Genomic DNA, 21,835 nt, shown 5'->3' on the forward strand with positions numbered 1-21,835 from the left:
CATCCAAACCCTTCATTCCTCACAGGCCTCAAAAGCTTTGTTTTCAACCAGGATAAAAGGGAAACTGCACATCAGGAGGTCCTTGCTGGTGACCAAATCATGATCACAGCAGAGATGCTCCCTGTGGCACAGGTGGCTGGGGAGGATTTATGTGAGCCTGGTGACCCTGCACCAGGAAGGCCACAGGGCTGCAGGTGTTCTCTCAGTTCTGCCTGGGGCTGCTGCATTTTCCTCTCTGCACTGACTGAGTGTTCCCCCTGGGGAAGAAAACTCCTCTGTCTCAGGTAGCTCTGAGTGTTCTCTCTGGGGAAGAAAACTCCTCTGTCCCAGGTAGCTCTGAGTGTTCCCCCCAGAGAAGAAAACTCCTCTGTCTCAGGTAGCTCTGAGTGTTCCCCCTGGGTAAGAAAACTCTGTCTCAGGTAGCTCTGTGTTTTCCCCCCAGAGAAGAAAACTCTTCTGTCTCAGGTAGCTCTGAGTGTTCCCTCTGGGGAAGAAAACTCTTCTGTCCCAGGTAGCTCTGAGTGTTCCCCCCAGGGAAGAAAACTCTTCTGTCTCAGGTAGCTCTGAGTGTTCTCTCTGGGGAAGAAAACTCCTCTGTCTCAGGTAGCTCTGAGTGTTCTCTCTGGGGAAGAAAACTCCTCTGTCTCAGGTAGCTCCTCCCATGACGTGAGTTGGACAGACCTGACTCACTTGGACATCTCAGCACTGCTGAGGAAACATTTCCCTTTCTAGGAAAAACACTTTTGTTGAGCTATTTATATCTTCAGAAGGTGAAACAAAAGCCATGCATGGGAGAGGAAACCACAGGGAGCAGCCCTGTCTAATCCTCTGCTTCAGCAAGGCTTAAGTGGTTTGTTGAGTCCTTCATGGTGTGATGTTTAAGCCCTGGGGTGTGAATGTTTTCCTCCTCTGAGAGGTTTGCTGACCCCACCTGAAAAGGTCAGGCAGGTGTTGATTCAGCCTTGGGGATAAGCACAACCCCAGGCTGTGGTTTTTGTTTCTTTTCCAACTACTCTTCTTTTTCTATTAAAAACGGAGGATAGCAGGTTGGGGTTTTACCTTCTTCATGTCACCACTCTGTGACATCTCCGCAGTTGTGTCTGAAATGGGCCCTGTTTGGGAGGAATTCTTCCCCTGGCTCCAGCAAGGAGCTTGGTTCCTCAGTTCCTCTTGGGAAACTTGAGTGCTTCTCTAGGATCCCCCCTCAGGTTTTTGGGGGGCTGGCAGTGTAACTCAGTTGATATCAAACCCACTTTTCCTGGAGAAGTTTGAGCAGACCAGGGCCAGTGCAAATATATTGTAAAAAAAGAATCCAGCAATATTTTTTTTTATTTCATATTTTAATTAAGTTCCAGTTTCTATCCAAAGGTGGTAACAGGAAATGAGTAAAGCCATTCATCTACTAAGTAGCAAATAGATCCTTCTCAGTATTAAAATATAAGAGTTTAAAACATGAATAAATAAATATATAAACTAATTGCTTAAATAGATTTATAAAAATAGATGTGTTGTATAAATTCATAAATAAAATTCTCTGGTAGAGAGAGAAGTACAAAATCAGCCTGCTGACAATTGACTTTTCTTTTGAAAAACAACTGCAAGATAAAAATATAAATAACATTAAAATTACTAAAATTATACTTTGTTTATATATGTCAGGGCTGGTTAATTAAATTACCTTGACTCATGTTAGTCCATCCTTATTACATGCTGTTGCAAATAAGACAATATAAATAGCTTTACAATAAATACATTCAATAACACATTCATCCTTTAAATATTAAATTAAACTAGATTATATAGTTAGAGAGAATAGCAAGTATATTATCAATGGCATCAAACTGATCCCATAACCCCTGGTAGGTCTCATTTACAGAGACCTCTCTTCAAGTTATTTTTTCATGCTGGCCTATCAAACTGCTGCCTCAGAGTACAGCTGTTCCGTGAGCTGCATGATGTCCTGGTATTTCTGTAGGACCCACCAGATGTAGGTTTTCTTGTCTGCCTCTCCCGTGGGGGGGCCCTGGGGCAGGTGCTGGCTGCTGCAGGTGTAGAAGGCGCTGCCCTGGCTCAGCGTGGTGCCCAGCTGGTTGAGGTTGGCCTGCACCAGCTCCCGTGAGCTCTCGGTGCAGAAGGTTTCTATGTCCCTTGCCAGGCTTTTCAGAGCGTGCTGGATGTGGTGCAAAGCGCAGCAGTTTGCATGGAAAGCTGGACATTTGGGGATTTTGTCTGCCATGTCCCTGGCCTTGGACCTGACTGTCGAGGGATCAGGGTAGAATGTTGCAGAGATACATTTGTTCTGTGGGGAAGGAAGAGAAGAGAGAAATTGTTAAATTGTTGATCCTTTGGTTTCCCTCTCTCACTTGTGTACCCGTTTGTGGGGTGTTTGGTTGTGTTTCAATCTTGTATTAACCCCTCCATCCCTCTGAGCAGGCATTGCACAGAGTCTGCAGATCCCCATTCCTTGCTTGCCTTGGGTCTCAGCTTTTCTAAACCTTGGGTTCTATTCTTTGCTGTAGGGGCAAAATTTACCTGTTCCAGAGATCTGGTTTGGCCTGTGTGTGTTTCCATCGGTTTTGGCAGAGATGGTTTTGATTTCAAAAATGAATTCAGAGGAAATGTCAATGTTGATTTTTATCAGCGTATTCTTGGGAACACAGTCCCAGGAACTGAACTTCATCTGAGGCATTGGCACCTGGGTTCAGTGAACGTTTTTCCTTTCTAAGGAAAGGATGGGTGTGCAGGATTTTTGACAGAAGTGCTCAAGCACTGGGGTCGGACTGAAAAGCAAAGCAATTCCCACCCCATTTCCAGTGATCTGACTAAATTGCTGCAAGAAGATGCCCAGTGGGACTCAGGAGACTGAGAAGGAACACTGGGAATCAGGAAGATCCCAGCAGGCAATGACCTGAGGCAAAGTCACCCAAGCTCTCTGCAGCTGCCCTTGCTCCAACTGCCCTGAAATAACACAATGAACACTTTCCTTCTTGCATGGAATACAGAGAAGAGCTACTCTAGATTTTAACCTAAATACTTCTTTTCTGGTGGTCTTTCTAATGTTTTCTAATAATTCAAGAGATTTCTCCAGACATAGGCACAGCACATGGAAAATGGTGCACTTACATAAAAATCAAACAAGCTGTGTGCTTTCTGTTGTATTACTGATGCATAGGTTGGTATCTCTGTAGTGAAGTGATTCTGCCTCTCTCCTGTAGTCACTCTGCTTTCTGATGTCTGTGTCGGTGCCATGGAGCCCAAAGGAACCAGTAAACAGAAGAGGAAGATTGCAAACCTGTTGATCTCTGCATTCAGATGAAGAGAGGAAACCAAAAAGAAAGAGAGAATACAGTGATTAGTCTCAATCTTCCGCATAGCTTTTTGCAAATCTTAATCGTTTTATGCAACATGATACATTTTTAAAGCATATAGGCACGAAGTGGCTGAGCCTGAGATGAGCATCAGCCAGGACAACCTTAGAGCCTGTAGCAAGGGTCAGTCACACCCACCTGCTCTGCATTCCATGGTGGGATGGGACAGCAGTGGCTTGGCTGGGAGCTGGCCTTGGAGCTGGTTCTGGGGCTTCTGCCTGCCTGGAGCGCTGTGGATGGGGCCAGCCAGGCTGCATTTAAGTGCTGTGGAGCCCTGCGTCAGTGGCTCCCCCACAGTAATTTTTTTTTTTTTTTTGCCAGTGATAATTTGGGTTTTTTTCTTTTTTGAAAGATTATATCGAAAGTTGATTCAAATGTGTCTTCACTGATTGTGATCTACGTGCACAGTTTCAGACTGACATAGAGGGTGTCTGTCCTGTGTCATCTCTTTGAGCTTGCCTTGGCCATCCCATCTAAATCCTTGGGCTCTCCAAAGTGTGGGATTTAGAACATAAACTCTTGTTTTATTTATAAAGGTGGTTGGAAGCATGTTATTGCTGCCCAAAGTCATTGCTTGTCCTGCAGAGTCAGTGGGGCAATGAAAAACATTGTGTGCAAGGTAGGTCAGGCCTCCAGTTCCATGTTTACATCCTTTTGCTGGATACCTGTAAGACTCTGTTCCCAAGGGATGCTCAGGATCCCCCCCTTCCTATCCCTATTGCCCATCTCTCCAGCTTCCCTGAGGTTGTTTTCTACTTCTGGTAACCAAATGCAGGACATTTTCATACACACCAAAGCAGAATAGGTGCTAAGTAATGGCAAGGAAGAGATGAGCTGCCATGGCCTATGGAAAGGACAGTTTTCTGGCAGACACTTCTTTATTTGAGGGTTTCATTATTATTTGGTGTGAAAACTGAGACAGAGTGAAAGAGAGATGTGGTTCTCTTTCAGGTGAAGAAGGTGTTCTTTAGGAACATCCCTACAAAGGCAGTGGTGAGTACACATGGCTTCTTTCAGGCAGAAGGGTGATCTTGGAAGGTTTCTTTGGAAGCACCAAACCTGCAGTTGGTCAGTGGCCAAGATCTGTGGAAGGTGCAGGAGCTCGTACATAAAAGATGCCACTGGGCACTGCCAGCCCCCTTCCAGCTCTCCCAGATGGGCACAGCCAGGGAGTACTGGCATCTGGTCTTCCCCCAAGAGCAGGAGTATCTCTTTGTGCAGCACTGAAGGCAATGGGGCCAAGTTATTTTAAATAGTGATGCAAATAAACGAAGCAGAATTTTTACAGCTTCGCTTTTCCACAAAACACAATTCAACCACTGGTAATTTTCTTTCAAAGACTTTCAGAAGATTTTACTTCATTTTCTCCTAAGGACAGCACTTTACCTGGTTATTCCACTCCAGGACATGCCATATCTCATAGCCCGTGCATGCTGTGCACCTCCTTTCCGGTCCCTACGGGGCTGTGATAAGCTGCTGAGCTGATAAGGGAGCAGGTCAGCATCCGTCCTGTAAAACCCAACCTGAGAAGTTCAGCTTTCCACCACGTAACCATCAGACATCACAGAGCAACTGCAATTCATTTGGTGAAGTTCTGCTGACACACGCTGCTCTGTCAGCTCTCTAAAATGGAATTTGTGGCCAATGCCGCAATTACCTATCGCTGGAAAAAGGAAATCAATCTCTGCCTGTGGAGACCTGATGCTGACCTGAGACGCAGTCTGTGCCTTTTGTTCCTTGAGCTCACCTACTTTTTTCCAAGTGTGGGAGCTGGTATTTTCAGCCATGAGCTTGTTTTGTGGCCTTACATGGTTGTGTGGCAGTGCCCTCCACGTAAAGGGGAGAGCTGGGCTTTTGGATCTGGCTGAGTTCTTCTGCTTCCTCCCTGAAGTCTGAGTGACACTCAGGACCCAGATAAGGGAAATGGCAAATTCCATGCCACAGGTCCCCAGCCAGGCAAGAATGCTGATGCTGCACCCTGCAAGTGCAGCATGAGGCCGCCTGGCCTTTCCCTGGTGGGGGGCATCCCCCAGAACCCAGTGGGAACCAGAAAAACAGGGATTTATTCCCAGCCGAGCGAGCTTGGTGCTTTTCCAGACCTGCTCCACCTCTGCTTGGAGAGTTTGGTTCCATGGCAGCATCTCCTAGCAACAGGGACACAGAGCCAGGGGGTTCCCTGCAGGCTGGGGCTGCATGGCAGCACCCGGCAGCATCTCGGCTGTTTTTCAGCAGTACCTGCAGCACCTGGGCCTGCAGGACTTCCCCTGTGGCCTCGGCAACTGGGTAGGGGTCAGGGGGCCACAGCTGTGGGATGTGGCACGGGGCTGCCATTGCCTCTCCTCTCTCCCCGTTCTCCACAGAACAAATCCCGCTGCAATGCCCGCAGGAGCTCCCAGGCACAGTCAGTGGGGCTGGAGGAGGCCGTGCCACCAGGAGAGGACACCCCTGAGGTGCTGCTGGAGCTGCTGAGAGACCAGCACAGCCCCTGGGCACTGCCCTCCGACTGCAGCCCCCAGGCCCAGCGGCTGAGGGAAGTGATTGTGCTGGCCCCCGAGCTCCTCCATGGCTCCAGTGTCTCCCAGCTTGTCAAGTCCCTGCGGATACTGGACAAGGGGGTAAGTGCAGCTGCTGGTGCCCACAAAGCTGTGTCTTCCTGCTGGCAGGGAAAACATGCTGGGGAAAGGACACCGTCCATCCCATGGTCTTCCCAGGTGCTGCAGCCAGAGTAGAGCTTCTCCCCACAGCCTCCCCAGGATGTTGTGCTAACCTGGGTCACACAGGTGTCACACAGATCGAGATGAGGCCACTAGGTGCCTCAAGGGCAAGTTGGCCAAAGCCAGCTCTTTGCAGGTGGAGGAGGTGGATGAGGGTCTGCTGCAGTTCCAGCAGCTGGAGGAGCTCATCCTCAGTGCCAACCACATCAGCAGGGTAACCTCGGCCCACCTGCCCCGGACTCTGAAGGTGAGCGAGCAGGATGGGGCAGGAATTCCCATGTGGGTACACGGGGAAAGACAAACAGCTCAAGGGGGTGCCAGAACAGCTAATTTCCAAGGTGTTGTTCCTTCTGTCCCGGGCAGGTGCTGGAGCTCTGCCACAATGATGTGGATGATCTGCAGGACCTGTGTGCTCAGCCACCCCCGGAGCTCCAGCACTTGGGGCTGGGCTACAACCAGCTGTGTGGCCCTTCCCAGGAAAAGCACTTCACTGTGGATTTCTGGTAATGCCACAGGCTGAACGTGGGCTCCTGAAAGGGAAATGAGCAGATATGAACAGCTGACCTCAAGCCATGGAGGTGGCCTTTTTTGGGAAAATACAGAAGGGAAAATTTTGGGAAAATTCAGAACGGTTGTTCTTTGCTCTGTGTCTACTCCCTGTGCAGAGTAGCCTGTCTCTGCTGTCTTCTGTCTCATGCCCAGAGGTTGTTTTGGTCCTTGACAAGGTGTGGATTGGGGAGATGACCAGGGGAACTGTCCTGGCGCCCTGCCCATCCCAGTTTCATTTTCCTGGACATATTACTTTTTCTGTGTCCTTCCCAAAACCACTGCTGGAAGTCTGTAAGCATCTGAAGCATAGACTGCCTCACCAAATGGTGCAGATGGTCATCAATAGATGCTAAAGAAATGTTTTTGTGTTGTGGGGCAGACTGGCAATGGCTCAAGAATTGGAATTGGCCTCCAGATTGGATTCCTCAGTTCAACCCAGTTGGTGCTGGGGAAATACGAATTTTGTTTCTGTTTTTGCTCCAGGGCTGTAACTTTCTATCCTCAAATAGGTGCTGGCTGCCTTACATCCTTCTCTGGGTTCTCTCCTTAGGCCAAACCTTGTCTCCCTTGACCTGAGCTTTAACAGCCTCACAGACCTGCTGGAGCTGGTGTCCCAGCTGTCCACCCTGCAGAAGCTCCGCATCCTGCTGCTCCAGGGGAACCCACTGTCCCTCATCCCTGCCTACAGAGGCTTCCTCGTGGACAGCCTGCCCAGGCTGTCCATCTTCGATGACATCTACATATGGCCTGAAGAGAGGCAGCAGTTCCATAGGCTGGCAGAGCAGCCAGGTGAGCCCTGCCCTGCCTTTGAGGCTGCCCCTGTGATTCAGGAGTGGCGTTTGCATTGTGGTTGTGTCATTACAAGTGAGGCCATTTCTGACTTGGGCCCAAGAACAACCAATCCCAGTCCCAGCACTGCCTCAGTGTCCTGGCCTGCCTCAGCCTTTCTTCCCATCTGGTTTGAGATCATGCATTTCCCCCCAGTACATCAGTACTGGGGGAGGTGCCCACATGGGGCTGCACTGTCAGCACACAGTGGTGCCACCTCTGGGGCACATCCCTGACTGGGATGAGAGCAGGAGGCTGGGGACACACAGGGTGGGAAATCTCTTTTGGTGGCCCCTACTCAATGAGTTTGTGCTGGATGTGCCTTTTGGAGGTTGAAACGTTGAAGGAGCAGAGCAGCCAAGGCAGAAGGTGTTTGCATGGCTTTTAGTGACGCCACGTGGCAGTGGTTTGTCACAGCATTGGCACAGGCTGGCACCGAGGGATGCCAGCAGGTGGGACGTGGGACCTGGAGGTTTCTGCTTTTCTGTTCCTTCCTCTCTCTGGAAGTGCTGCAGCTTCAAGGCAGGATTCTCTTCCTTTCAGAGCTGATCACGAGTGAAGCACGACTGGTTGTGAGCATTGGAGAGATGAAGGGACTCCCTTATCCCGAAGATTTTCAGCAGCTGGAGCCTGACTGCGAGGGTCCGGTGATTGCCTACAGATACTGTGTGACCTACCAGTTTGCAGAGGGAGAGGAGCTCAAGGACAGGGGCAGTCCTGAGGTTGGTGCTTGATTGTGCTCCTGGAAACAAGCAGCATGGCAGGTCACAGCAGGGGGAGCTGCATCTCCAGACTATGGGGTGATGAGCCTGGTGAGGGGAGCAGCAGTGCTGGGGACAGAATTCCCATGTGGCTGCATCCAGCAGGACAAGCCCACATTCCACATCCCTGCTGGGGGGCCCAGAGCTCTGCTCGTGGAAGAGAACCCACAGCCCCCCTCCTGATGGCTGTGGCAGACCCTTGCCCTGGCACTGAAGTCCCTTCTTCCCATAAGGGTGGGCTGGGGAATAGGATTTTGGAGGCAAATCCATCTCTATTCCAGGGCACAGAAATCCACCAGAGTACCACAGTGGCCACGCTGGATGTGGACAGCTCTGCTCAGGACACAGGAGAGACAAAAAGCCATCAGGAGCCTGCAGCCACAGAGGAGCCCGAGGCCCACTCTGGTAATGAGGAATTGCAGATCTTTTGTTCCATGTCTCAGGGCAGGTTTATGGCTCTTTGTGGGGTGTGGTGGCACCAGGATGTCCCTTGCAGTGCCAGCTGGGCTGTTCCTGGGACTGATGGACAATGACCTAGCACCAGCCATGTCCTGGAGGTCCTTTTGTCCTGGGGAAAGAGAGATCTCTGAATTTTTTTGCGTCCCTACACAGCAAAGGTTTTTGCCACCCCTGCACAGCCCTGGGCAGACACCATCGACTGCAGCTACAGGAAGCAGCACATCGCCAAGGACTTGGTGGGGCTGAAGTCCTACCTGGAGGCTGGAACCATTGTCTCAGTTATGGAGGAGAAGGTGAGGCTGTGGCTGAGCTGGATGAAGGGAGCAGAGCTGCTGGGAGGCCCAGCCAGTGTCACCACATTCCCGCTGGGGGCAGGCTGGGATGGCAGCGACCCTGGGCCAGCTCCTCTCTCCGGGCAGGTGGTCTCCTGGCCTGTGGATCCAGATGAAAACTCTGCCACAAAGGAAGGACAGGAGCTGAAGAAGAACAGTGCAAAGGTAGGCTGCCAGGAGAGAACAATGACCAAATTCTATCTGAGCCGCAAAAACAGCTATGGGACAACAAGGACCCTTCTCCTGGGTCAGTCTGGTGTGTCAGAGAGTCAGACCTCTCCCAAAGTCCCCCCTTTCTGTGGGGGGAAGGCAGCAGCTGTTGGCACACACCTTGGCCAGGGTGCAGTGGTGGGCGAGGGGCTGGGCTGGGGTTGCTTCTCTCTGATAAAGGGACCCAAACCTTCTGCTGAGGCCTGTCCCTGTGTCCAAGGACAAGCAGAAAAAGAAGAAGAAGAAGAAGTCATGTGAATACCGCAGTGACCCTCCCATTTGGAGCACCCTGGCCACCACGAGGGTGACCTTGGAGACCCTGCTGGCCAATGAGAACCTGGTGGCAACTCTGTGTGACTTTGGGATCCTGATCCCTGAGAAACCACCAGAACCACCAGTTGTGGACGAGAAGGTAAGGAGCATGTCCCAGGGCAGGGCTGCAGGCTGGGGTTCAGCAAATGCCTTCTCTGGCCTGGGCATCCATCCATCCATCCATCCATCCATCCATCCATCCATCCATCCATCCATCCATCCATCCATCCATCCATCCTTCTCCTCTCCCCAAAATGGGGCTGAAGTAGCCCTGCCTGACCACCATCATTGCTGCTGGTGTGGTTATTTAAGGCTGATATTAGTGAGCAGTTCTGCTACTTTTTCTGGGCCTAGGAAAATAGATGAGTTTATTTTTCCATTCCAGAATGTGTAAGCAGCCACTCGTGCTTCCTCTGGTGCTCTCTGTCAGTGTGGCAGCACATGCCAGCTGTACCAACTTTCTGTTTCTGGATTCTCTTCTCTGAGCAGCCACTCTGCTGTGCCCCTGCTCCCCCTCATCTCTGTCCCCTGAAATCCCAGTGACAGCACCCAGATGATGACAGCTGGCACAGGACTGAATGAGGGCAGTGAGTTTTAACACAGCTTTACTGTGGAAACATCTCTCTCCACAGGAGACAAAAAAAGGCAAAGACAAGAGCAAAAAACCCAAAGGAGACCAGAAAAACGCGGCTTCCAAAGGTGACAGAGACTGGAGGTGGCGGGACAGAGGGCGGGGTGTGTGCGAGAGCAAACAGGAGCAGCTCTGGAGCAGGGGCTTACTCACATCCTGAGCCTCGGGCTGTGAATGCAGACATTGACTGCGGGGCTCAGAATAGACACAGCCCGGACTCTTTACGAGCCGGTGTCTGCACAAGCACCCGGGGTGGGCTGCCAGCTACCCTGGGAGACCCACACCTACAGCACCCTGTGCCAGGGGACATGGGCAAAGCAGATTTTTGGGCGAGAAAAGTGCTGCCCGCTGTGTGGCTGCCAAATGTGGGCGGGCAGCTGGGCGAGCGCTGCCTGGGGTGCATAATGAGCTCCTCATTCACTGCCAGCTCGCATCTCCAAGCACTTTGCAGAGGGGATTGTTGTTCTCTCTGGTCTGGAGATGCACAGAGAGCCCCAGGTGCCCCAGCAAGCCCATGCAGGGCTGGGAACAGATCCCAGTCTGCTGTCACCCACCAAGAGACCACTCTGACCCCAGTGCAAGGCTCAGGGCTGCTCAGCCAGCAGCCTTGCTTAATCTGACAGAGGCAAAGCTCACCCTGCCTCTTGCAGATCATTTTTCCTTCAGTCTTGGTTCTGACTGCAAAAACAGCAGTGCCAGCACATCAGAGGGGTAATGCAAGAGCGGGAGGAAGTGGGGCAGGGAAGGGGTGGCCAAGCAAAGCTGAAAAGCTGCTCATGGGTCAGCGAGGGCATGGAGAGGGCCAGGCCTCCCAGCACTGCTCAGAGCTACCAAAGGAGCTTTGTTTTCCTGCTCTGGCATCAGATTTGAGAGTGCAACTAACCCACAGAGCTCCAGGCTGCTTTCCTGTGCCCTATCACCCCCAGCAAGGTCCCCATCTTTGGGGAGGCTCTCAGAGCTCTGCAGTCCTGGTCTGCATTCACAGAAGCCAATGGCCTCCCTCAGTGACCTGAAAATATGAAAACTCATTGAACTGCTGTCCCCCACAAGAAGATGTGTATTTGCAATGTGCACTCAGCCTGACAGGAGCTGCTGTCAAACAGCTCAGCTTCAGCAGTGGTTGTTCCTTCCTTCCTTCCTTCCCTCCCTGGTGTGTGGTCAGTGTGTGCAGGAGGTTTTCCTTCAGCTTGAACAAAGGTAAAAGTGCTGTTGTGTGCACAGAAGTGCTGCTGCTGCTGCTGCAGAAAACCCACAGCAATTAGAGATTTGTGCTTGATTTGGTGTCCCCGTGTGCCTGTGCAGGTGGGTACTGGCTGCACTGTGAGGCCACGTAGCGCATAATTTAAAGTGTGAGTGCAAAATTCACAGTGCCTGAAGATAAACTGCCCCACAGCTCGCTCCACCCCCTGTCCCATGGCTGTGACTCACCAGAGCAGCCCAGCTGTGGCTTTTTGGGGGGCTGCTGAGCCCTGCTGAGCTCAGTGTCTGCACATCCTGCCCGCCCAGTGAGTCACCAGCTGCTCTGGGGTGTTTGACACTTGCACATCACCTGGGGACCCCCTTGGAGCTGTGACAGTGGCCGTGCCCTGGGGGACAGGGGATGACTCCCAGCCGTGTGTCCAGGCACTCTCACAGCCGGGAGCTGAGGCTGATTTGCATCCCTCAGTTCAGCAAATGCACACAAATAATAAGTCCTCTCAGAGGAATTGGGATCACTTCCAGACGGCTCAAAGAGGAAAGGCTTTGTCACAAGTGAGCCATTTGCCCAGGCACTGAAGGATGTCTTCAGAAGTAGTCTCACGTAGCTCTCATTTTACCTCGCACTTGATTTTCCAGGATCCTTGAAATGATTTATTTCTGCAGCTTTCTTTTGCCCTAGGGCAGTTTCACAACAAGCAGCAAGGCTGCACCCAGGTCAACTGCCAGCCTAAAGATGTTTTTTGGGCTTACCATCTAAAATCATATTAAATTTCCCCTGAAGCCCAGTCACCGCTGACACCCTTGCACACTGCTGCTTTTAGGATCATTTACTCTCTCAAGACAGTGACAAATGTACTTCTTACCACAGGAAAAGGAAAAAACAAAGACACTGCTGAACTGGAGGAGGATCAAGAGCCCCAGCCAGTGCCACTGACAGTTCAATTCCAGATGCAGCTGCTTCGATGGCCCTCGGCAGCCAGCACCAAGAGGCAGGAGAGCGTGGCCATGTCAGAGGGGAAGACTCCGTGATGTGTCCACAGCAGGAGCATGAGTGGAAATAAACCACAGGGAACGTTGTGCAGAGCCTGGTTTAGCTGAACCGCCAGAGCTGGGAGCTGCCCCGGGGCTCTGGCGGTCTGTGGCTGGTGCTGGGCTTCTGCTGGAGCCGGAGCGGGCAGGGCAGGTTGGGTGGGTGTGCAGGGTGTGGGGTGGGTGTCCGTGCCCGGGACACGCTGCCCCGGGGCCGGTGCCAGCCCCCTGCATCCTGCCCGGGGCGGGGCTCGGCAGGGGCGGGGCGGGGCTGGGGCAGCTCCCGGTGAAGCGCGGAGGGAACGGAACGGCAGCTCCGGTGAATCACGGAGGAGACTCCGCAGAGCAGAGCAGGGCGGGGTTTTGCCGTGCGGGGTCACCGTGGAGCGGCGGCTCCAGCCCGGTCTGCGCGCCCCGGCGGGACCGGGGGCTCCGGACCGTCCTCACCGGCAGCACCGGGGAAGCACCGAGCCACGTCCGTCCCAGGTAAGGTGGGAGGGAACGGCTCGTGTTCATCCGCCCCCCCGGGGCCGGTCCCCCGCCGGATGCTGCCATGTATCCCAGGATTAAAAGCCTGGCGCTTTACACCTTCTCAATCACGCTGCTGGCCTTCGTGTTTTACATGAAGAAGCAGGAGAAGTTGGCAGCATCATCAGCAGAGCAGAAAGTGGATGTGGTGGATCACAGAGCGCAGCCTTCGGTTCTGGACAGCGCTGAGCACACCAAGTGTTTGCCGAACCTGACCTTTGCCAATTCTTCTCTCGCCCTCCCGGAGCCTCACCGAGTCTTCCTAACCTACAAGCACTGCAGGAACTTCTCAGTGCTGCTGAGGCCTTCCAGGTGTAGCAAAGAGATGTTCCTGCTGCTGGCCATCAAGTCTTCCCCCATCAACGTGGACCGGCGCGTGGCCATCAGGAACACGTGGGGGAAGGAGGCGTCCATCGGGGGCAGGCACATCAGGCTGGTGTTCCTCCTGGGGCGCTCCGAGGCCAAAATCCAGCTGCAGCCCCTGCACCAGCTGCTGGCTTACGAGAGCCAGCAGTTTGATGATATCCTGCAGTGGGATTTTGTTGACGACTTCTTCAACCTGACCCTCAAGGAGCTGCATTTCCTCCGCTGGTTCACGGAGGATTGCCAGCACGCCAGGTTCGTGCTGAAGGGCGATGATGACGTGTTTGTCAACACTTACAACATCGTGGAGTTCCTCCAGGAGCTGGACCCTGAACAGGATCTCTTTGTTGGGGATGTGATCGCCAACGCCCGGCCCATCAGGAACACCAAGGTCAAATACTTCATTCCAGAGGCCATGTATGGGGCCACCTTCTATCCTCTCTATGCAGGAGGAGGGGGATATGTGATGTCCAGAGAGACAGTGCGTCGCCTCCAGAGCACGGCAGAGGACATGGAGCTCTTCCCCATAGATGACGTGTTTGTGGGGATGTGTCTGGCAAAGATGTCAGTGACCCCAAAGAACCACGCTGGCTTTAAGACTTTTGGGATCCAGAGACCTTTCAACCCTTTTGATCCGTGCTGGTACAAAGAGCTGATGGTTGTGCACAGACTGAACCCAACGGAGATGTGGATCATGTGGACGCTGGTGAAGGATGACAGCATTAGGTGTGCGGTGTCAGTGACACACAGCTACAGCAGGAAAAGGAGCCACTGATGAGCCTGGGGATTGTGGCTGCTGACAGGGTACTAAACTAAAAATCAGGTTGTGGTAGAAATGTGTCCGTTACTAACAGACTGCACTGGAGCTGTGGTTTGGTTTGCAGTGAGTCTTTTTCTGTTGGGGGTTACTTGAAGCAGTTGAATTGTCACAGGGTGGGGTGTGGTCAGTGGCTTCCCAGCCAGACTCTGCCAGGGGAAGTCACAAGTGCCACCTGCACTGCTGGCTAAAGCCAGTCTCATGACTAAGGAGTGACAGAGCATTTGAAATTTACTTGAAGGCATGGAAGAAAGGCCAGTGTGTCCTGCTGAGTCTGCTGTCCCAGCTCCTACCACACAGCCGGAGAAAGGGAGTGGAGTGGGGAAGGAAAAGCTTCAAAAATACATGGCCTTAACACAGCAGTGATGATGGTCTGGGGGACTGGGCTCAGCCTCCAGCCCTTTGGCTTTTGCAGAAACTCACAAAGGTTTACATGCACTGGAAACTTTAGCACAAACACTTTCTGATCTGGTTTGAGAGGAGCCACGTGTTTTAAATAATCATGGTGGTTGGAAGAGTGGCTGTAGCTTCCCATGTTGTGTGGGAGGTGTTTGGTTTGTTGTTTTTGTAATGTTGTGTATAAATAAAATACTTTTCAAAAGTATTTACATGGGAATATTCTTAGGTCTTCTGAAAGCTAAGAGCCCTAAAAGCCAGGGAAGGCTGAGATCTGCTGCTGGGTATTTGCACTAAAGAGGAAAATGTTAGTGGAAATAGATACTTGCCACTTCTTTTGCTGTGAGCTGTTCTCTGCCCTGTGCAGACAAGATACACTGACACAAAAGTGATAAATCTGAACGTGCTGGAGTTGTTAATTTGAGAAAAGGTCAAATATAGGACTAAGTTTTGGTGTTTTTTGTGAAGCTTATCAGTATCTTGCTGCTAGAGCAGGAGCTGAGGATGAGCAGGAAGCAGCCTGGAAGCCTTAGGGGAAAAAACAAGCAAATGAGCAGAGGAAGTGTGTGATTAGAGCAAGCAGAGCCCTTTGTGCTGTGCTGTTGTAACTGCTGTCTGTAGTGCCAGCTGCCCAGCATCCATCCCCCAGCTGATCCAGATGGGAGCTGGAGCTTTCAGCAGAGCCCAGCAAGTGCTGCCAGGAGGCTCCTGCTTGTCCTACAGACAGGGACACCCTGGGAGCAGAGCTGTGGCAGCTCTCTGCTGGTGGCATGTGCTCCCTTGGCCCTCTGGAGCACCTGGGGTAGCTCTGGTGAGCCCCAGGGCTGGCCCAGGCTCTTGGGGCAAAGGTGCCACCTCACAGGAGCTGTTTCTGTGCCAGGTGTGAGTAGGGGTTTATCTCAAAGAATTGGTGGGTGCCCATCCTCAGGGTGATCTTGTGCAAGCTGTTACTGTGTTTTCTGGCTGCAGCTCCAACAGGGCTTCATTAACTATAGCTGAGGAAGTGCCCGTGTGTAGTTTCAGTGTGTGAACAAGGCTGAGTGCCAGCAGCAAGCCCAGGTTCTGGGCACAATTCTCTGGGCCCTGCTGCTGGTCCTGGAGAGGAGACTGCACAGGGCAGGCACCGTGGTGCCCTGTGAGCTGCTGTGCCAGCACTTCTGTCATCCACTCGATGATTCCCAGTGCAAACTCAGGAGCACAGAGCATGATGTCATGTCTGTTGTGGGCTTAGGTGTGTGGGCTAAGCCCCAGCTGGCAGCTCTCGCTTCCTGACAAAGGTGAGGGACTCCTTTCTGCCCTGCTTTGGGGTGATTTGTGCCTCTCACCCCCACTTGGACTTGGCAGCACTGCCTGCTTGGTTCCAGTCACGTCGGGCTGGACGTGTGTGGGAACAGCTCTCGGGCAGGAAGAGCAGTACGTGCAGTGAAACAAGAAGTGAGGTCACAGCAGGGCTGGGAGCAGGCCCTGAAAGGGGAAGAGGGGCTTTCCTGGCTCAGCAGGCTCCTGGCAGTGCCATGCAAACATCTGAGTAAGTTACTGTGGCATCCTGAAAGGTACACAACTTGTTTGTGCACTCGGGGCAGGGCTCGGCAGATGTTCTTCAACTGCACAAGGCACCAAAGTAGAGCAGTTGTGGTTAGAGGTTGACCTGAGACTGCATCTGGCTCCTGAGGGCTCAGCTGTGCCACCACCCAAGTAATCCTCTCACCACAGGAGTTCTTTTCCCTAATGCTCCAGCCCAGAGCAGACACGGGCAGCTCCCTCTGAGCTGGATTCCATCCTCCTTGGATACAGCAGCACCAGTGAGGAGCAAGGAAAAATGGTTTGTTAATTTTCTTTTTACTACCTAATCTATAAATGAACAGTGCTGTGCACCTGAGATTGCATTTGTTCCAAAGGCAGCCAAAAAGAGACACCTCTTACGCTGCAGGTAAGAAAATTCAGGCACAACTCAATTTAGTAACACCAACCTTGACACAGATACATCAAATGCTAATCTGTGGTGAAAAACCTTTGATTAATGTGTGTTTTCTTACACAGCCTGGCAGATGGGGATCCAATCATCAAGTGGATGCTGTTTTACAAAGCAAATTTCACACCAGCTGTCAGGTTAGGAAATGAAAGTGAAGGACACCCATGGTTTTGAAACCTGCAGTGAAACATTAAGCTTGCAAAAGAAATAATTAAGATTATGTCCTGAAACTTGCATTGGGAAGCATTCAAATATGTAAAAGTCTTTTGCTCAGTGCTTTATAGAACAGTACACAGCAGCTGCCAAAACAATTCTGTTTATAACTACAATATATTGAAAATCAAACCTCCCCCTTGCTTCCTGGGGAACCTCCCCCAGAGGTGATTCTGGGTGAAATAAATTTGCTGTGCTGAACAAAATGCACCAAGAGCCTGGGTGACTCCATGGGAAGTTCTCAGCTCCAGAGCAAATATTTCCCCTGACTGCAGCTCAGTGTAATTTGGTGCAGCTGCCAACTCAGAGGTTAAAAACTTTTAAATTCAAACAGAAAGCAAGGCCTAATTTCCTCCCCAAATGGACACACCCACAACGAGCTGCTTTTGCACAGTTTAATAGAGGCATCTCCTCACAGACATCATTTACCTGACAGGTTAAAAACAAGGATTTTTAAATACACTTCTCTGGCTGATCCCACAAACACACCAAGGGAGCAGCAGGACCCTCCAGCAGACACAATTACCACCAGGCCATCCCTGATAACAGTCTTCACATTTGCATAGATAAACATTTAAATAAATGAATTCAAAAGTATTACAAACAAGGTAAGTTACAAACAAAACCGAAGCCTTCCAAATACCTGATTTGCAAAGCAATCCTTTTTGGGGGGGAAAAAAAAATGGAATCACAGGCTTATTTCAGCAGTTTTACACTATCCCACACTTCAGAGCTTGGGACTGTTCCATGTGTGACTGACCCTGAGAGCTCAGTTCTGTTCAGTCCTCCCGAAGGTAAGGGTCATCATCTGAGTTCCCTAAAACACCCTGTGGCAATGAGGAGTCCTCTCCTCGGGCTTTGATGAGCTCGTCTGTCTGAGCTTCAGCTAATTTGGTCTCTGCTTTCTGGGACAGCAGCCTCACCTCCTGCACCTGGGACTTCAGCACCTGGATGTGGCTGCGGGCTGTCACCGAGGCCTGGTCTGCACCTGCAGGGAAGGATTGGCACCCTGGGTCACAGGAGCACAGCCTGGGCAAGCCTTCAGCTGAGGAGATGGATGGGATCATCATCTGCTTGCTGTGTGGTGAGGGCTCTTGGGCTGTATTAGTGCTCAATACTGTTCATTTTCCTCAAGCCTTTTGTCTGCTTTGAGGTGTCACTGCTCCCTTGAATTCTCCCATCCTGGTGGGAGACAGCTGGGGTTGGACAGGAGGGATCACCTGGTGCCAGTGGGTTTGAGAGCTCAGCCCAGCCCAGTCCCTGTGTGCCAGAACCTTTCAGTCCTCATCCCATCCTGGCACCCACAGCAGTGGGAATACCTGTGGCACTGCTGAATTCCCACCGTCCTCCTCCCATGCTCCCACAGACTTCTGGGTCTTCTCCACTTACAGAATGAGGGAATCTCTGTATATTCACTGCTTTCCCTCCCTTCTCCACTCCAGTAAATTGCCCATTTACCACAAGCTTGTCCATAACTCAGTCTCAGAGCTCTTAGGGAGGAAAAATCCAAATCTCTCCAGGGAGAAAAACCCCAAATTACTATCTTTTCCTTTTTTAATATAACTAAATCCAGCTGGAAAGTCCTCCTGTATTAATAGGCAGCCTTGGTTCTGTGGCTCCCAGGACTGTGTTTGAGCCTTGCATTTAAAAATAACTGAACTCTTCCCTCAGACATTTTTGGCCATGGTTAGTCTTGACCTAAACCACATGTGAAGTTTCCAGGCCTAGCACTCAGAACACACCTACAGGCTCACAGCCAAAACCAGAATGTACGTGCTCAGCACCTCTAAAAAGCAGGAACCAGCTGTCAGCTGTGGTGTGTACACTGTGTGTCTGAACTGGGCTGAGAGAGGGACAAGGGGCAGAAGGAGAAGGAGTAGAGGGACAAGGGGCAGAGGGACAAGGGGCAGAGGGACAAGGGGCAGAAGGAGAAGGAGCAGAGGGACAAGGGGCAGAAGGAGAAGGGGCAGAGGGACAAGGGGCAGAGGGACAAGGGGCAGAGGGACAAGGGGCAGAAGGAGAAGGGGCAGAGGGACAAGGGGCAGAGGGACAAGGGGCAGAGGGACAAGGGGCAGAAGGACAAGGAGCAGAGGGACAAGGGGCAGAGGCTCAGACCTGACTGATACGCAGCCTCTGCCGCCATCTCCGACAGCCGCAGCGCCGTCATCCAGCTGGACTCCAGCCTGAGGTACTCCTGCTGCTTGGTGGTCATCTGGGAGAAAGAATCAACAGGGTGTAACACACCTGAGAGCTCTCCTGAGCTGTGAGAGCAGGGCTGCAGAGGCAGATGGTGAGGGAGGTTGGTTTGCTCACATCCACTCTGGCTCCTATGACCACCTGCCAGACCGCATCCACCTCGTCCGAGTTCATTTTCCCAAGGAGATTTGAGTATTGCTTGTAGAGAGACACCAGGGTATAAATTGCCTGTCAAGGAATCATTTTGCACAGTTACCATGACAGCCTGCACAGCTCTGGTGTTGGCTCAGTGTTAATTAGCAAAATTACTCTCCATACTGTACTGACCAGGATGTAAACTGGAATGCAAATACTTTACTCAAATCAGCACTTAAATTAAAACTGTGTCTTCTTGTTTCAGACTTCAGTATGGCTCATGCCATTCTTCTGATGGAACTCAGTTCATGGCCTTAGAAAGGCTGAGAAGGGCAATAAAATGCCCAAGAACAGAAAGCTCAGTACACAGGTAATATAAATAATTGTTATGAATTTCTTCACCCCAGTTCTGAGTTCCAGGATCATTTTGCCTAAGTAAAAAAAAGGGACTTCTTAAAAGAGCATGGAATGACAGGACAAGGGGAATGGATTCATGCTGACAGAGGGCAGGGTTGGATGGGATGTTAGGGAAAAATTCTTGGCTGTGAGGGTGGGGAGCCCCTGGCACAGGGTGCCCAGAGCAGCTGTGGCTGCCCCATCCCTGGAGTGTCCAAGGCCAGGCTGGATGGGGTTTGCAGCACCCTGGGACACTGAAAGGTGTCCCTGCTCATGGGACTGGATGAACTTTAAGGTTCCCCCAAACCATTCTAGGGCTGTCTAATTTTAACCCAAGAGCAACAGTTTAACAAAGCTAAAAGTAACTTCCCCATTTGGTGTAGTACAGTGACCCCACAGCTCCCGAGGGACCTGACATCTTCAACCCCCCACTTCTTGGGTTAAATTAATTTTGCAAAAGCCCATTTTGAGCGTGGTTTAAGGGGTGCAGCCAGTGGCAGAGCAGCAGCAGTGGGGGTGCCAGGTGTGAGCTCACCTTGGTGTACTCGGTGAGCGCCTCGATCAGCGCGTACGTGGTCTGGGAGAGCAGCGTGGCCGTGCTGTCTGTCACCAGGGACACGGCTCTTCTGATCAGGGCATCGTTGCTGAGGGACCCCGAGCTCTGCTGCTGCAACACAAGACACCCGGGTCACCCTGTGTGACCTCGTGTCACCCTGTGCCACCTCGCCATCACCCTCCCCACGGACACCACTCAAACACAGCGGCGAGGAAAAGCTGCGAGAGCCAAGCTCTCCTTGAGGATGCAATCCTGGGGGAGAACCAGGCCAGGCAGGTGGGTCTGGGGGTTAATCTGGTGCAAGGAGGGGGTGCTGGGGGTACCTCCACGACGGGGACAGCGCACAGGGCCACCCCCAGCCCCACGGCCCGGTGCCACTGCCCGCTCCTGCCCGCGAGGCCTCGCTGCCGGACGCTGGCCAGGACGGGGAGGCTGCGCCTGGAAAAGCAAGAGGCAAAGTTTAGCAGCAGGAATATCCTGGTGTGGGGTGGGAAATACAGGCAAAGTTTAGCAGCAGAAACATCCCGGTGTGGGGTGGGAAATATAGGCAAAGTTTAGCAGCAGAAACATCCCAGTGTGGGGTGGGAAACAGGGACCAGCGAGGAGAAGAACACCCAGAAGCTGTTCGAGGGGAGCTTGTCTGTGCCAGGTTTCTGTGATGCAGCTGTGTGACATCGGATGAGTAAGTTTGTTTCAAATTTCGTATTGTTGTTTAATCATAAGTGCAAGAACAGGCAAGCACAGTAACTAGTGCAATATTAATACTTCTAGAGAGAAAATTTATGTTAGCTGATATGGGCACACTGCTGTTAGTCAATAATATTGGAAAACCGGTTAAAAAACATGCTTAAAAGTGGCGTGTGGTACATGCAGGTGAGAAATGTGACAGGTTTGTTACAATCCAGCGACACTTGGGTCTCTGTGACCAGTTTTATTTACAACCCAAGCTGTGCAAATGCCCTGGGGTCAGACTCTATCACGGAAATACTCGAGCGCAAAAACAGAAGCACGAAGCAATGAGAGGTTTTTTTGTTGTTCTACAGCAATTTAATGAAAACAACCGGTGGTGGATTTTCCTTCCTTTATGCCGTATACTCTTTATCCTAGCGTCTGCGGGTGGGGAGCGCGGTGCGGGCGGTCCCCCCGAGCCTCTCCCCCCGCCCGCCGCGGTACCTGAGCACGGAGCAGCAGCTCCGCAGCCACCGCCCGCCCGCCGCCATCTTGGCCCGCCCGCCGGCGCGCGGGAAATGACGTCACCCCGCGCGCCTGCAGGGGCGGGGCTGGGGGCGGGGCAGGGGGCGGGGCCGAGAGCGGCGCGTGCGCAGAGCGCCGGCGCGTGCCGAGGGCGCGCGGGGCCGTGAGGGCAGCGGCGGGAGCGTGAGGGGAGCGAGCGGGAAATGTCCTGGGGTGTCCCCACGGGTGTCCCCGCGGCCCCTCCGCCGGCACGGCCCTGTGGAGCACCCCCGACACCTCCTCTGTGTTTCGCCGGTATGCCCAGCATCAGAAATAGGGTCAGAAACAGGCAACAATTTGCCCAGCTGCTGGGAAGGAGGAGGAGATTATGAAATGAGGTCTTGTCTAATTGTTACCAAATATGGAATGTGTAAAAATTCTCTTTAGAACGGGCTGTTCTTTGGTGTTTGGTTTTGTAGCTTTCAAGCCGGATAAGAATATTTAATCTGTGAGACAGAGCAGACAACAAGCTTTGAGTGATGTCTAGGTCATAGAAAACCAAATTACTTGGTGGTGGAATGGCCTTGGTAAAGTTTAGGGCTTGATGTGTTTTAGTGACATTAGATTTGGGAAAGGTGAACAAAGCTTGGGAAGGATTTAGACAAAAGGAATGTGGAACTTATGGGCCATGAGGGCA

The 21,835-nt window shown here is 52.0% G+C and overlaps 3 protein-coding genes across 6 annotated transcripts; 2 read left to right on the top strand and 1 right to left on the bottom strand.

Moving 5' to 3' along the window:
* The first annotated feature begins 5,320 nt into the window (after positions 1-5,320).
* On the top strand, positions 5,321-12,554 carry LRRC43 (leucine rich repeat containing 43). Of its 3 annotated transcripts, none has more exons than XM_074554267.1 (12): positions 5,328-5,651; positions 5,755-5,983; positions 6,219-6,329; positions 6,446-6,585; positions 7,182-7,420; positions 8,003-8,181; positions 8,502-8,625; positions 8,833-8,972; positions 9,099-9,176; positions 9,442-9,633; positions 10,166-10,232; positions 12,233-12,554. In XM_074554267.1, exons 1-12 carry the CDS (start codon positions 5,500-5,502, stop codon positions 12,391-12,393), a joined length of 1,812 nt encoding a protein of 603 aa, XP_074410368.1. In that variant the 5' UTR covers positions 5,328-5,499; the 3' UTR covers positions 12,394-12,554. The 3 variants fall into 3 exon arrangements, with proteins under 3 accessions (XP_074410369.1, XP_074410368.1, XP_005491587.4); XM_005491530.4 differs by having other exon boundaries at positions 5,470-5,651; positions 5,729-5,983; XM_074554268.1 differs by lacking the exon at positions 10,166-10,232 and having other exon boundaries at positions 5,321-5,651.
* A 185-nt stretch (positions 12,555-12,739) lies between these two features.
* B3GNT4 (UDP-GlcNAc:betaGal beta-1,3-N-acetylglucosaminyltransferase 4) lies at positions 12,740-17,610 on the top strand. The gene has a single exon (XM_014270205.3). The coding sequence runs from the start codon at positions 12,947-12,949 to the stop codon at positions 14,057-14,059; it is 1,113 nt and encodes a 370-aa protein (XP_014125680.2). The 5' UTR covers positions 12,740-12,946; the 3' UTR covers positions 14,060-17,610.
* DIABLO (diablo IAP-binding mitochondrial protein) lies at positions 17,064-21,248 on the bottom strand. Of its 2 annotated transcripts, none has more exons than XM_074554270.1 (6): positions 21,139-21,248; positions 20,289-20,403; positions 19,945-20,073; positions 18,996-19,106; positions 18,798-18,894; positions 17,064-17,670 (listed from the first exon to the last, which is right to left on the bottom strand). In XM_074554270.1, exons 1-6 carry the CDS (start codon positions 21,183-21,185, stop codon positions 17,462-17,464), a joined length of 708 nt encoding a protein of 235 aa, XP_074410371.1. In that variant the 5' UTR covers positions 21,186-21,248; the 3' UTR covers positions 17,064-17,461. The 2 variants fall into 2 exon arrangements, with proteins under 2 accessions (XP_074410371.1, XP_074410370.1); XM_074554269.1 differs by having other exon boundaries at positions 19,945-20,076.
* Between the last annotated feature and the right edge of the window lie 587 nt (positions 21,249-21,835).

The sequence above is a fragment of the Zonotrichia albicollis genome, chromosome 18 (assembly GCF_047830755.1).
Source record: "Zonotrichia albicollis isolate bZonAlb1 chromosome 18, bZonAlb1.hap1, whole genome shotgun sequence".
Lineage (NCBI taxonomy): Eukaryota > Metazoa > Chordata > Aves > Passeriformes > Passerellidae > Zonotrichia > Zonotrichia albicollis.